The following is a 15382-nucleotide window of genomic DNA, read 5'->3' on the forward strand; positions in this document are numbered from 1 at the left end:
GGACAAACTCTGAACCCAAGTCCGGACAGCGTCAGCAGAGGTACCAGTGGGGTGGACCAGCCTTGTCGGTAAAACAGGATAGTAAACCTAGCTGACGGCGCAGAGGCAGTGGGCTCGGCCTGCTGGCTTCCTTGTAGCATCTTCCTGTTGTGAGCCCTGCGTTTCCAGGACAGTGAGAGCATCTGAGGGAACCCCCACATCCTAGCCTTTAAGGGAGAAGGAGGGACCATGAGGGTTAACCTTGGAGACCCCTCCTGGCTCTCAAGCTCTGAGAGCTTGAATCTTAATAACTAACTAAGCAGCTTACCCTCCCTGTTAGGTAACTGGCCCAAGTTCCATGGAAAAGAGGAAAGGGAAGGGCAGCATCCTCGCCTAGAGGCCTGTGAGCTCAGGTCAGGCCCTTGTTGAATGATTAGTACCAGGCCAACCAGTGATAAGGACAGGTCAGACAATGCTCTGGAAGAGCCTGCCCCCGCTCGGGCCCCAAAGGAAAGCAGATCCCTGCTGGTGAGGCCTGGAAAACAGCAGGTCCTTTAGGAACAGAACAGAGTATGGATGGGCAGCAGCTCTGTGGGCCCTTTCCGCACCCAGCTAGCAGCAGAGTGGGAGGCTCTATAAATGGGAGCTGCAGACTCCTAGCCTTCCCCACCCCAGCCAGGGATGGGGCCACCAGCTGGTGTTGCTGCACTGCCTCAGGTGTCTTGCTAAATAGTTGTTGGAGTCGCTGCATGACCTTGAGGAGGTGACTTCTTTCTCCACCTCTCAGGGTGTAGCCCAGCTACACACATTGGGCAGCCCCCAAGTCTGGGCTCCTCCAAGGAGCCAGTGGCCATTCCCTCTGCAGACTCACTCTTCCTTCCTGGGGCAGTTGGTGCTATTTTTGTGCCTGCAGCTCAGCACAGAGGCCCAAGGTCCCTTCGAGAAAGCCCACGAGACAGGCAAGGAAAGAAGTGAGTGGGCTGTCCCTGTTCATTGCATCTTTTGCTCACAAGTCCCCTTTCGTGGTCTCTCTCCAGCCCCCTCCTGCTCAGCGAGCTGGAGAGGCGGCACTCGGGAAAAGCCGGCATCTGTTAGGTAACCAGCTCAGCTGCCGTGCAGGGTATGATGTAACCTTGGATTCTGTGGTTGCTAGGAAAATTCTGCCTGCAGTGGTATTGCGTGGTCCGAGGACTGAGGCGAGAACAGAATGTTCCCGGGATGACAGGGGAAGGACTGGTAGGGCTTCCCAAGCAAAGGAGCCCAATCCCGAGAAGTCGGATGATTTGAGCTCCTTTCTAGAAGCTCATTCCCCTTTGCAGGAATAGAGGTTGTGCTGGTAACAGCAGAACCCCATCAAGGCAGATGGGGCATGTGTGGCACGGTTACTCCCCTGGGTAGCACCTTGGCCCTCTGGTGCCCCAAACCGAAGGACACGTCTGTAATGTTACATCCTTGTGGACGGGCCCTCCTTCTACAGCACCCATGGCTGCGTGCCTCCTCCGTGTGGCAGGGCAGTTAGGAAGGAGGTCAGGACGAGGCTGCCAGTGGGAAGGGGTGACTCCCTGTGGCGTGGACGGAGGTGGCCGACACCACGCCCCGGGGTGGGGGCCGGCCGTGGTGGCGTCCTGCCCTCTCCCTGACTCCGTTTCACATGTCCGCTGCCCCACCGCGCCCCGCTGCCCGCGCCCCCCTCAGTGGCCTTTCCTGTTTCTGCTGCTCTGATCCCCCTCCCCGGGAAGAAGTCCTCCAGCGGAACAGAAGAGAAGTTTGTCTAAAAGGCCATGGGCAACTGACCGTTACTTCACGTTCAGGGTGCCACCAAGAACGATCCTTTAGAGAAAGGGGAGAGCGGGACTTCCCTGGGGGTCCAGTGGTTAAGACTCTGCGTTTCCACTGCAGGGGGCACGGGTTTGATCCCTGGTTGGGGAACTAAGATCCTACATGCTGTGCAGCCAAAAAAAAAAGGGGGGGCAGGGGGAAAGGGGAGAAAGTGGCAGGGCGCAGGCAGGGTCCGGGCCCAGGAGGTGGGGTGGGACCTGCAGGTCACCTCACCTGCCCTGCAGGGTCTGCCACTCAGTCCTTCCTGCCCAGCAGCTTCAGGTGGGGGAGGCAGGTCAGCATTTCAGGCTCTTTCCCTCCTTCCTGCCTTTTCTGGCTGCATGCCTGTCTTATGGAAAACAAGACAAAGGAAGTGATTTCATGAGTGCCTGGACCAGAATCCTCAAATCCACTATTAAAAATAACAACAAAAAGACTATGGCCATTATCTCTCTCCATGGGAGCCGGGCCGACCACGGGCTGGAAATGGGCCTGGCCGCGCTCCCCTGAGCAGGTGTTGGGTTTGGGCAAAGAGGACTGGCTGTTAGGAATTATGAGCAAGATCCTCCAAAGGGATCAAAACAAGAGTCTTAAGAAGGAAGAGAGAGGTTCCCAAGGGCCCCCGGCTTTGGTGACCTTGGAGCAAGGGTCACAAGCAGAGCCCTGCTCCAGGACAGCAGCCTGGGTTCTTGGCACGCTCACCTCTTCACCGTGTAGCCTTGAGCAAGCCTCTGAGCCTCGCCCCTGCAGCCTGCAGCCCACAGCCGTGCAGCAGGGTTGCTGGCCTACCCTGGCCAGGCTGTAGGGGAGGCCCAGGCCCAGAGGGGAGGTGGGCTTCCCCAGAAGCACTTTGTTCTCGGAAAGCACCCCGCTACAGTGGACTGACTGACACTGCATCGGGGGCCGCAGCCTCCTCGCCTTGTCCCAGGTTGCAGCCCAGGGCCAGAGGACCATCCAGCAGCAATTCTTTCGCCCTGGTCTGCAGGTGCAGAGGATGTGGTGATGGCGTTTTCCAGGTCGGAGACGGAGGACCGGAGGCAGTAGCTGCAAACCCCTTGGAATACCCTGGAGGCTGGCAAAGGCCAGGAGATCTGTGTGGACCTCACCGGCTGAGTGGCAGAGGGTCACCTTCCCTACCCCGATCCCCCCACCCCACCCCTTCCCGTCCCGCCCCACGGCCACTCAGAATCCTCCAGGGAGACACCAGTGGTGCAGTTACGATTGGCTTAAAGGGACGGACTCATGATTGGCTGCGGGAAGAAACCTTTTTATTTTTAAATCTCGACCAACGCAAACCTTTTTATTTCTGACTCTTATTTAAAAAAAAAAAAAAAATTGCGCCTCGGTTTATGGCTTCTCAGGAAGCTCTCCGAGCTCTGGTGCTTTATTTCGGTCACTTTTTAGGAATGTGAAGAGGTCCGATTGGCTGCTTAAACTGGAAAAGGATTTTGATTGGCTGGCTAATGGGAAACGGTTTTTTTTTCTTTGATTGGCTGCAGGTGTTCTGCTGATGGCAACAGCTCCTCTCTTTTGAATGTTGAAAACAGGGTTTGGGACGTTGGTTGTTATATTTGACTTGAAAAAAGAAAGAAAGAAAGAAACCAAGTGCGCTTTGCAATATTTATTACACAAAGAGCTTGCTGCTGCTGCTTTGACGTGTTTTTTGTTTGTGTTTGCATTTGATTGGCTTTCGATATGTGTGTTTGGTTTCCCATTGGCTCACCCATGACTCCTGTTGCCATGGGCTGCCCACCCCCTGCTGCGTGCAGGCCCTCTCCAGCCCGGGGGTCCACCTAGAGAGTGCTTTTGCTTTAATGACCACACCAGGCTCCATCAGCAAGGGGACCCCTAGGACGCCAAGCAGGGCCCACAGCTGGAAAACAGGGCCCCAAGGAGGTTTGTGTTGTCCTGAACGAGCAGCCCAGAGTTTAGAGATGACCATTAGCCAGGATTTACATGCATCACTTCATGAGTTGACAACCGGCCAGCATCCCTTGGTGAGAATGGAATCGCTCACACGCGCCATCAGGACCTCTCCAGCCTGCCCGCGCTGAGCCGTTCGCTCCATATTCTACTTCCTGAGGCCTCATCGGGGGCGGGGCTCCTCTTATAAGGGGCAGGAGCTGCTTCCAGCTCTGAGACCCCAAAACATAGCAGAGATCTCTGCCCGAGAGCCCAGAACCCCCACAAAGGCCCCAGCTTGGCTCCCAAGGCCCAGGAGGCCTTTGGCGCGAAACGCACCCTCCCACCTTCCCCAGCCTCCTCCAGCGCAGTGGGTCCTGACCAGCCCTGGGAGCTCTCTCATCCGAGGCCGTGCCCTGCACTGCACTGCCTTCAGAAGGGTCTCTCTCCACGGCAGCCTGGAAGGGACAGTGTCATTATTTATGAAGTGCCCACTGGGACCGCTGGCTGGGTCTTCAATGAGCGAGTCCCACCAGGCTGGCCCTCAACCCCGCCCCCAGAAAGACATTGCAGAGCAGTGGTCTTTGAAGGGCTGCAGGAGCCCCAAGTCTTCCCACCTGCCCTCCTCCCCCTGGAGGCGGCCTGTCCTGCTCCCTGCATCTCTCGCGGGAGTGGAATCTGGGTGGGGAGTTGGAGGAAGATGCGGGCCTGGGGAGGGGAAGCCTCCCCATGCCCCCGCCGCGACCTCCTACCCCCATCCCGGAGGTAGTAGATGGCTGAGGCCTCCTTCTCACCCCAGGTACCCAGAGCCAGGAGAAGACGCTCAGAGCCAAACTTCCCCCTTCTCGGGGCTTGGGGCTGTCGTGGAGCAAGGGAGCTGAACGCCAGCGTGTCCCGGGCCTCAGCCCCCGGGAGCCCCATGGCCCCGTGGCCGTTCACACTGTGCTCTGAGCTTCCTCTGAGCCTTGCCCCAGCGGAGGACTTGACACGACCTAGACACCCCATCCTCCTACACACAGGGGCCCCCCGCCCTGGTTAGCTGGCTATTAGTCTGAAAAGGCCGTTGATCCCCAGGGGACGAGGACTGTGGACCCCAGCAGGGGCCTGAGAGCATCTTCCTCCAGGAGGGGCAGTGCGTGTACGCACACATGTGTGTCTGTACTCGTTCCCAGCTCAGTGGCCTGCAGCTCCAGCTGAGCCCCTGGGGAAAGGTGAGTTTTGTTCAGTCTCCCCCCACCACCCAGGTTGTAACATCTGTTATCAGCTGTCTTTGCCAGTGTTGCCGGCTGGCCCCTCTCCTTGTACCTGTAGCTCCCGTCGAGGGTCCGAGTCCTGGCTGATGGTGTGTTCCTGCCCCAGTCTGTCCTTGTCAGGGTCGTGGGCCTCCCCCTTGTAACTGCGATGGCCCTGATCTCTCATCTTCTGCAGAAGAAAAGGGGAGATGTCGCTGTGGCTTCGTATTTCCGCCCAAAATACTTCTGTCGAAGAAAATAATTAACAATAAAGATTTTTAATAGTTTGGCTCGTGAGCTGATTTCCCCGCATCACGTGGACTCTGCTACTGGGGCCCGCCCTCCCCAAGGAGGGGCAAAAACACCATGTTTGCTAGTTGTATTGTCCATGGCCTGGAGTGGAGCTGGGGGTTTGGGAGAATTCCCAGATCTACCCACCCCAGCTGACACGTCTGTAGGAAGGGTGAGCCCCCTTTTTGACCTGGAGGTTCCCAGTATTGTCCTAGTTGGGCAGAGGTCAGTAATCCTCAGACGTGGCCTCCCCCCTCCATGCTCTTAAGCAGACACTGAGCACCCCGTCTATCCAGACACCCCAACATCCTGTGTGATGGCAGTAGTCTTAGAATGCTTGTAACGAAAGTCCAAACAGAGTATCCGTCCCGTCCATCGTCCCAGAAACAGAAGATCCGTTGGTGTTTGGCTGTATATTCAAGTTCGGAAGCTAAAGTCATTTCTGCTTGAGGAATTTTTGCTTTGGAAGCATTTTCTAGAATTTTTCATTTCCACCCTTCATCGTCCCATTTTAGGTCTTTATTTTTTTTTCTGCTTACATGGACTCAGTGCTTCTATTTCCTTTTCGAAGAGTTTCCCTGGGTGCTGAATGCTATGAGGTTTATAGAACATGGGGACTGATGGCACAATCGACAAAATTAAATCTTAGGGTTGGAAGAGATGTTGGAGGTTGTCTGGCAGCCCATGTAGTAGCCAGATGTGTGAGTCCCCTCTGAAACATCTCAGAAAGGGCTTGTCTGGCCTTTGCTTGAATACCCTGTAGGACTGGAGAACTCACTACCTCACAAGATAGCCCATTCTACCTTCAGGTAATTTATGCTCAGCCTTATATTGAGTTGGTCTGCCCTTCTCTGTAACTTCCTTTTCCAGGAAGGAAATTACAGTTCTTGAGAGAAAGACAAAAAAAAGACAGCTGTGTTAGCCAAAAGCTACGTATCAAGGGACTCATGTTAGGTAAATGATGTATAGAATCTCCCCACCCCCAGCCGGTGTTCTGAGTGCCACTGTCGGTAGCTAACCTTGGACTTAATCAGCTCCTCTAAGCTGGGCCATCGTGCAGAGGGAGGGGTTGGCTGGCCCGGATACCACCTGCCCAGCCCCCAGCAGAGAGCCTGGCACTGGAGCCGGGAGGGAGGAGTCTCCAGCGCTGTCTGATGGGAATTAGGCTACTTCAGCAGGGGAAGGGGGAACACTGTGGGGGCAGGCCTGGGTCTCCCGGGGTCCGTCAGCCCACAGAGCAGGCAACCTTCTGGGTCCACCTTCCTAGGTACAGGGGCAGGGGCCAGCAAAGACCCCGACCTCAGGCTTGGGACTGCTGAGGCCTGAGACAGCTGGGGGCCAGGCTGAGCCTGGGGGAGGCCCGGGTGGGCTGAGGAGGGAGGCAGGGCACCTGCACTTGCTGGTGTTTCCCAGGCCTGGGGGGAGGGTGGTGGAGAATGAATGAAGCCTTCTCCCTGGCCCCGCAGTGAATAGCACCTGTGAGTGCTATCCAGGCTGCTCCTGCCTTTGAACAGGGCCCTTTGTGACAGGGAAAACGATCCCTCCTGGGCACCTGGTTCAGTGGTGGCGGCTTCCGGAGCAGGGGAGCTCGCTGGGCCCCAGGGGACCGCCCCCCCCATCACCCACCAGCCCCGCCCGCGCAGTCTCTTTCCCTCCCTCCCTCCTTCTCTCTCTGTCTCTCTGGCTCGCTCGCTGGCTCCTGGCTGCCCACTCCTGTTTTGGAGGATGAGCTAGGCCTAGACTATCCTGAGGCCATGGTTAGAAAACACTTCTGGCAGTTACCCGGTGGTCTAGTGGTTAGGATTTCAGGCTTTCACTGCTGTGGCCCGGGTTCAATCCCTGCTTCGGGACTGAGATCCTGCCAACCACCCCCGCAACAACAACAGAAAACAAAAACAAAAACACTTCTCCATCCAATGAAGCAACTTTCTCTTCTGGGGCAATGAGTGGTGTTTACAAGACTTGGGGGCTTGGGGCACCATGACTGCTAGTCCTAATTTAAAGAAAGTCCTCATCAAAGGACAAGGGCAGTAAAATGCCTTTTGAATAGCAGCCAGTGCATCGCCTTGGCTTGGAACTGAGCCTCACGGATGGTTTCCGAGCGGCGGGGGCGGAGAAGTCAGGGAAGGAGGAGAGTGTGCAGCAGGTGGCCGCCTTGTAGGCACACCTGTGGGAGCCCCGCCGCACCTGCACAGCCCCAGAGCCTCTGAGAGTTTCCTCCTCTGGGCCCTCGGCCTTGGCCATGGAAGGAGGTGGGTTTTCGCAAACATCTTTCATGCAGGTGACACCCACATAAAGGATTGTTTTTTTTAATCTTTTGGCCGCACGGTGTGTGGGATCCTAGTTCCCCGACCAGGGATCGAACCTGTGCCCCCTGCATTGGCAGCATGGAGGCTTAACCACTGCACCGCCAGGGAAGTCCTGGTGTCCCAGTCTTAATAACACAGTGAATGCGTCTTGGTGGGTGTTATGTGCGTACAGGTGCTTAGTACTTTATGTACACCATCTTCAGTCATGTGTGAGCTAAGTATGTTGTTATCCCCATTTTACAGATGAGGAAGTGGGGGTTACACAGTTTGCTAAAGGTCGGCATGGTACAGCCAGAACTTGGACCCAGGTTGTCTGACCCCAGACTCCATGCGTATAGCCACTACTTCCAGCTTTGACAGGAGGGGGCGGATTGGGACTGGGGGTAAATCCTGCGTCACCAGGCAGCCCAGTACCTTTTCCCCAGGGCCATTCTGGTGCTTGCCCTTGTTCTCCAAGCCCTGTTGTGTGTGACTCTAGTAGGTTGTTAACAGGTATTTGTCAGGCAGGTTAACCCATTGCTGGGTCCTCGGTTCAGCCCTCATCTCCATGATGAAGCTGCTGTCCCAACTTGTCCATTCTGATGCGTGCTTCTCGCCTTTCACGCATTCTGAGGCCTCCTCGTGCGGACCTGGCAGTTCTCCAGGCTAAGCTGGTTTCTCTAGAATAAGTTCCTCTTCCACTTTGCCCTAACTCCTCCTGTTCACAGCGCCCCCCCCAGCACCTGGCAGTCCAACCTTGAAGCACATCCATGTCCAAGTGAGGGCAGTGGGAGAGCTCTGAATCTGGGGACAATGGGCCGGGTTTGTGACCCTCTGTACCTTTGGGCAGGTCTCAGCCTGATTTTTCTCATCTATAAAATGGCAATAATAATAGAAACTAGTGGACCTTTGACAAACTACATGAAAATGCTTTGAACCCAATAAAGCCCTGGACAAACATGGTTCTCTCCTGACCTCATTTTATGCTGTTTACTCCCATAGTATAAATCGTTACGTCTTTATGTCTTTGGGGGCTTGGGGAGACATTAAGGGTCCACAGCAAGAATTCTGAAGGCCACCTGGTGGGATTGAAGCAGTTGTGTGACTTGGGCCAAATTACCCACCACTGGAAAGACAGAATAAAGCAGAGCATCTATTCTATAAGGCTGTTGCTGAGAATTAACGAGATAATGCCCATGACAAGCTTGGCCGAGTGACCCGCCCACAGTGGGTGGTCAGCACATGTGGTCATCATTCGGTCACCGTGGCGGTGTCCTCCACCCCCATATTCCCTGCTTATAAGTCACGCAGAGCAAGGCCTTGTCTGCAGCTCCCGGCCGTGCGTGGGGGACAGGCCTCAGGTCCGAGCAGGTGCTTGTTGAATGCTTTTCTGATGCGGGTGAAAGCGCTGAGAGGCTCCCTTGTTGAGGCCAGAGCTGCCTCCTGCTTCCGCCCCCAGGGCCTCTCCCTCTGCTAAGCAGCTTTGCACGCAGGAAGAGCTGTAATTGCAGCAGAGTCCCTCAGCCTTCCGGAGCCCACAGAGCTGAGGGGGGTCCCCCAGATGGACCTTGTCATGGCTGGACAGGCAGGGAGAGGCCTCTTGGAGCCTGGGGGTGGGCCATTCTGCCAGGGTTCCAAGGACCCCCCCCGCCCCCGCTCACTGGCTGGTGCTTCAACTCCAAATAGAATCCGAGGCAGCCAGGGAAGGGGATAAAATTAAATCCTTGATCATGATCAAGTGGTTAAAGAAAAGCCTATCCCAGCCGGAGTTTCCTTCCCACAGCGGCTGGCTCCGCCTGAGAGCAGACCGAAGATGGAGCCGCTGGCTATGAGCGCCCAGCCCCCTCTGCCCCTCCTCCATCATCAGAGATCCCCCCACGCCCCACCCCCCAGGCCTGAGGTCCCCCAGCCAGAGCTGTGGAGTGGAGCAAAGCCCCTATCAGTCCCCGGGGTGGCCGCTGGCAGGGGAGGCCCTCCCGGACTCTGGACTCGGGAGCTGCACAGACCCGGGTTCAAACCCAGGCTCTGCCAGTTACCAGCTGCGTGACCCAGACGAGTCACTGAAGGGCGCCAAGCCTCTGCTTCCTACTCTGGAACGTGAGGGTGATAACAGCACCTGCCTCCTGGGCTGTGGTCTGGATGCAGTGCGTGGACACCAGCAGTGGCGGGCCCAGGGTAGGCCACCTGTGGGAGCAGCCTGCCTGGGGTCGGGCACGTGTTTGTTCACTAGAGGGAATTTCAAAACAGTAAAACTGGCTAAAGTTCTGGTCCACTTTTTTTTTTTTGTCTTTTTGTCTCCACGCACCAGCAACTTGACCTCCCCTCAGGCGGCCTCTTCTGAGCAGGCCGCACTCAAGACTCTGGCTGAGATGCCACCGAGGTGATGGGCCTCCCAGGCCCGGCTCCAGGGCCCTCCGTGCACTTCCCTGGCCTCAGGGCCACCGTGGGCAGCGCAGGGACAGCCTCCTGCCCTCACTTGCAGCCCGGCCTGTTGAAGGCGGCTGCAAGCAAGAGGTGATGGCTGCGCCGCTGGCACCTGGCAGCCTAGCCCGTGAGAGGAGGAGGCCTGAGGTGTACCTTGGCCGGGAGCTGGGACGCTGGGAGAGGAAACAGTGAGGCAGTAAAACTAGCCCTTGTTTCCCAAAGCCTGCGCTTCCCCCCCCCCCCCACCCCGTGTCCTGGCTCACAAGAGAAACACCCACCGCCCCAGGGAGCCAGAGGCCCAGGCCCGGGCGTGGGGAAGGGGCCCGGACGAGGGGGCGGCCGACGGTGGCACCAGCCTCACCCTCAGCTGTTTCCACAGACCCTCCCAACGCGCTGACGGTGCTCAAGGCAGCCTCTGCCAGGCCTCCCTGGCCTGGCGTGGCCCCTCCTGGCCAGGCCTACTGTGCAGTCCATGCTGTGCGCCCTCAGAAACACTCTGCGCCCCTCACCCCCAGACTCCAGCCCAGAGGAGGCTGGGGGAGGCTGGAGGCGGGGGGCTGGCTGCCCCTGCCCACCCATCCCCTTCTCAGCCAGACTGCCCCTGCCTGCTTGCCCCCCTGGGAAACTGGTCCAGCATCCCAGGGGAAGGTGGTCTGTGGGCTTTCCTCTGGCTGAGTCACCCGCCCATAGCACGTCCGAAACTGCTGAGGCCGCAGGGAGGCCATGCCCTGGGAGCGGCAGCCTGGACTCTGGCCCCTCAAGGTTTCTGTCTAGAACCTTCCTTGGTGGCTCCCACAGGTCCCCCTAGCTCAGGTGGCCAGCTGCAGAGGGGAGCCCTGAGACCTCTGGCTGGCCCCCTGGACCTCTCCAGACTTCCAGGGAGTTAACCCGGCCCAGCTGCCCCAGCTGGGCCCCTGAAACACTGGCTGAGGACCTCCTGCGTGTGAGCTGGAAGGTGGCGGGTGATGAGAGGGACCCAGCCGTGCGCTGTGGTGACGGAGGAGGCCGCCCGGGCAGACTGGAGACACGCCACAGTGTCCTGGGAGGGAGCAAAACCCTTGTCACGGAGGAGGCGAACTCAGGCCTGTTGCCAGGAGCCCAGGCAGTCAGAAGGGTCCCTCGGAGCTCCGGCACCTGCCCGTGGGGCTGTCCTTCTTGCCTGTTGTGTGGCCCAGGGGGCGGGGCGGGGTATCAGGGCAGGGCAGTGGCAGAAGCCTGCGGGTCCCCTGGGGTCGCTGGTCCCTGGCTTCTCTCCGGCAGGCAGCCAGACCCAGAGGGGGCAGCTGGAGGAGCCCGGGAAACTGCCTCTGAGGGAGAAAGCGTCTGGGGGGCGATGCGCCGGGGCAAGCCCGGGAGTTCAGGCTGGAGCCGGGCAGTTGCCAGAGAGCTGGCAACGCACCCTCACCGCCCTGGCCCGCCTGGCGGATTCCTGCTGCTGCTGCTGGATGGGCAGCTGCCAGCACTAGCTCGGGCCTGCTCTGGCCGCCCCCTCTCCAGGCTGTGTGATCTATTCAGGGCCCAAGCATTTGTCCTGGGGGACTAGGAGGGTGAGAGGGGGTGTCCTAGTGCCCTGTCCCTCCTCTGAGACGTTGGGAGGACGAGCTCCTGCTTGTATGTGGAGGGCACCAGCAGCTTATGAGATTAAGCTCTTAAAGGTCATTAGGCAGAAGAGGAGGCTGGGGCAGGGTGGGGAGGGGGTGGGGCATCGCCGAGAGAGCACTGGACCGCGCCCAGGGTCTGGGTGCTGTACCTCCCTCCGCCACTAACCTGGAGTGATTCCATCCCATGTGTCTGAGCCTCAGTTTCCCACCTGTGAAGCAGGGGCTTGTAGGAGTCATTGGTGCCACTCCCCAAACACTCCCGAGCGCTCCCTTCCAGTCACACAAAAGGATTGTGTCCCCCTCGCCCTCTTTTTTCAGTTAAGCGTGGCCCTGACTTGCTTTGGCCAATGCAACGTGGGCAGAAGTGCTGGGCCGTTTCAGGGGGAGGCTTTAAGAGCTGCTTGGTAATGTTCCAGAGGTGTCTGGCCTATGAGCCTGGGCCCTGGCAGAGCCCTTGTGCCAGTCTACCAATGAGGAAAGAAGTGTGTTGTTGTTTTGTGCCCTGAGGGTCTTGGGCCTGTTTGTTTCGGCAGCATCACCTGGCCTCTCCTGACCACTAGATAGCACCGGTGATCTCGAGCCTTTGAGGCTCAGTGGCATTCTGACTCTTGCTGTATCAGAGAAGGCTCTGTTCTGCTCACCGCCCAAGGGCTGCCCTGAAACCGTGTGTCTGGGAGCTGCTTGCCTTTCTGGTACCTGAGAAAGCACAAGTAAGGCTGCCCGCATTCCCACCCTGTACCCTGCAAGGCCGTGGCTGCCCTTTGCACGCAGGATAAAAATCTCCCCTCCCTTGGGTAGGCAGCCCAAGGCCCTGGTGACCTGGCTCCTGCTAACCTGTGACCTTATCTCCTGCCACGCTTCCTTGCCCTCCACACCCAGCCCCTTGTCTCCTCTCATCACCCAGACACGCTGAGCCTGCCCCCACCTCAGGGCTCGTGTGCTGGCTCTTCTCTCTACCTGCAATTCTTCTCCATGGCTGAACCCTCAGTTTTCAGATGTCAGCTCAAATGCCACTCCCTGTCTGAGTCTGTTCAGGCTGCTATAACAAAATATCACAGAGCGGGTGGCTTATAAGCAACAGAAGTTTATTTCTCACAGTTCTGGAGGCTGCAAGTCCAAGATCAGGGTGCCAGCATGGTCAGGTTCTGGTCTCACCAGCCCTCATGGTGTCCTCACGAGGTGGAAGGGAGGAGGGAGCTCTGTGGGGTCTCTCTCTTTTTTTTTTTTTTTTTGCTGTACGCGGGCCTCTCACTGCTGTGGCCTCTCCCGTTGCGGAGCACAGGCTCCGGACGCGCAGGCTCAGCGGCCATGGCTCACGGGCCTAGCCACTCCGCGGCATGTGGGATCCTCCCGGACCGGGGCATGAACCCGTGTCCCCTGCATTGGCAGGCAGGCGGACTCTCAACCACTGCGCCACCAGGGAAGCCCTGTGGGGTCTCTTTTATAAAAGCACTAATCCCATTCATGAGGCCTCCACCCTCCTGACCTAATCACCTCCCAAAAGCCCCACCTCCTAACACCGTCACATTGGGTGTTAGGATTGCAACATATGAATTTTTTTGGGGGGGTGGGGCACAAACATTCAGACCATAGCACCCCCTTGAAGGGGCTTCACTGACCACCCTGTTTTGCTTTCTCCTCCCTGACATGCTCTATCCCATTTTTCTGTTTATTTTCTTTATCTGAAAAAGCCTTATTTATGAATTTCTTCCTTTGCTTGTTTATCTCTCATTCCTCCCACTAGAAGGTAAGCTCGTGGGAACAGGAACCTCGTCTGACTTCTGCACTGCTATGTCTCCAGTACCTGACATATTGTAGCCTCTCAATAAAGACTTGTTAAATGAATGAATAACCTTGACCTTGAAATAGCTTCCTTTGCTGAGCCCTCTGTGACCCACAGATACAGTGACTCTATTTTCTGAACAAAAACAAAGAAATTTGGGACCTACAGAGAGAAGGACGTTGTCTGTTTCTCTGGTTGAGGCCTCAGGGCACGTTTCAGGGGGGCTGGGCCCTGACACCTGTGTGGCAACCCATACCCACAGCCCTGTTGGGCCTGTCTTGGCTGGTAAAGCAACCCCAGGCTCAGGGACGTGCAGTGGTCACCACCTTCTGACTTGAAGGCAGCAGAAACCCATCTCCAACTGGATCCCGTCGCTGGGGAGGCTCTGGGGGTAAGCTTGTAGGATGAACGCAATTGCTGCAGGAACCGGGGCCTCAGGGACTGGAACTGGAGACTCACTGCTTTTGAGGGGATTCTCCTCTTCTAGGTCCATCGCTGCTTGTTTCTGCTTCACCATTTGGTCTTATCATCTCCTTTCAGACTGACCTCCTCCTACAGCAGCCTCAGTGCCCCAGACAATCCCAGGGCAGTGTCTGATTGGCCCTGCTTGGGTAATGTGCCACCTTTGGACCAATCACAGTTGCTGGGGCCTTAGCCACATCCCCTTCCTGTGACCGGGGTGGGACAGGCTCTTGAGAGCATCATCGCCACCAGGGACACATGCAGAACAGCAGTGGTGCCTAAAGGGAATGATGCTGTGTGATCGGGGACAAGCCGTCCACCACTGGGCTCTGGTGCTGGCTGAACCCCAGGGGGTGAGAAATCCCACGGTGACATCAATCCTGGGTGCTCAGCTAACCTGCCACGGGGGTAGGAAGGGGACCTGCCCCTTGAGATCAGGGTTTTCTTCTTCCGCATGTAGACCTGGTTTTGCCATCCTAGAGCAGCACTGTGGTGTCATGTAGCCCCTACCTAGGATGGCAGATGTCCCACAAGAGTAAAAGAAGGCCGGAAAATGCTACATGCTATACACATTCTTTTGGAGAGTCGCAGTATACTAAAGGTTCTGAGAAGTCCTGCAATAAAGACATCCATTTCATTTAGCTTTTCATCTAGCTTTTCCCTCAGCTATTGGAACACAGAACTCAAGTCCTGAGCCCTGCTGCTTATGGGTTGTGTGTGATTTCTCCAAGCTTCAGTTTCCCCACCTGTGAACTGAGTGATAATACCAACCCCCATAGAGTGGTTTCAAGTGTGGAATGGAAACAGGTCTTTGGTTAAGTATCTTGTGAGCCTGAAAGCGCTGTGCAGACACCTGACTATTTTCCGGTTTAACCCGGGAAATAACACATACTCTTTACCTTACAAGGTAAGTAATCCTGAGTCATTAAGATTAGGGGATGACAAAGGGAAAGGAGGTGACCCATCCAGGATTGGCCAGACAGGTGACTAATTAGAGGTGGGTGCAGAGGAATTCCCACAGCAGTGCTGTGGAGACTAAAGGCTCGGGGGCCAGGAGAACAGAGGCCACAGTGATGGGAAACCCTGGGAAGAGGTGCTGGGCAGGAGGGAGGTGCTGGCTATCACTGCTGAGTCTTTCTCAAGCCTTCTAATCAGACAGCATCACTGGTGTCCACTCCCCGAGTCTTCCTTGTCTCCCATGGGGAACTCTGCATAGGGTAGAGGTGGGTCTATGGGTTTGCTTGGGCTGCCTTAACAAACAACATAAGTGACTTAAGAGAAATTCATTTTCTAGGGAAGTCCCTGGTGGTCCAGAGGTTAGGACTCCATGCTTCCACTGCAGGGGGCACGGGTTTGATCCTTGGTCGGGAACTAAGATCCTGCAAGCCATGCGGTGCAGCCAAAAAAAAAAAAAAAAAAAAAAGAAAGAAATTCATTTTCTCACGGTTCTGGAGGCTGGATGAAGGTGTTGGCAGTGTTGGTCCTGCTGAGGACTGTGAAGGAGAAATCTGCTCCAGGCCTCTCTCCTTGGCTTGTAGATGGCTGTCTTCTCCCATGTCTCTTCACATCATCCATCTTCCCTCTACACAGCTAAATTTCCCC

At 56.7% G+C, this 15382-nt stretch overlaps 1 protein-coding gene across 3 annotated transcripts in view; it reads left to right on the top strand.

Annotated features, from left to right (window-relative positions):
* Positions 1–5234, top strand: part of CTNNBIP1 (catenin beta interacting protein 1) — a 53392-nt gene extending 48158 nt beyond the window's left edge. For 2 of the 3 annotated variants that reach the window (XM_029229728.1, XM_029229729.1), the window contains exon 5: positions 2783–5234. In XM_029229728.1, the coding sequence (XP_029085561.1) occupies positions 2783–2841 (59 nt within the window). In that variant the 3' untranslated portion in view covers positions 2842–5234. The remainder of the gene's footprint in view (positions 1–2782) is intronic. The other variant, XM_029229731.1, reaches the window with a different exon arrangement.
* The last annotated feature ends 10148 nt before the right edge of the window (positions 5235–15382 follow it).

Source organism: Monodon monoceros, unplaced genomic scaffold, assembly GCF_005190385.1.
Source record: "Monodon monoceros isolate NGI ecotype Baffin Bay Population unplaced genomic scaffold, NGI_Narwhal_1 Super_Scaffold_18, whole genome shotgun sequence".
Lineage (NCBI taxonomy): Eukaryota > Metazoa > Chordata > Mammalia > Artiodactyla > Monodontidae > Monodon > Monodon monoceros.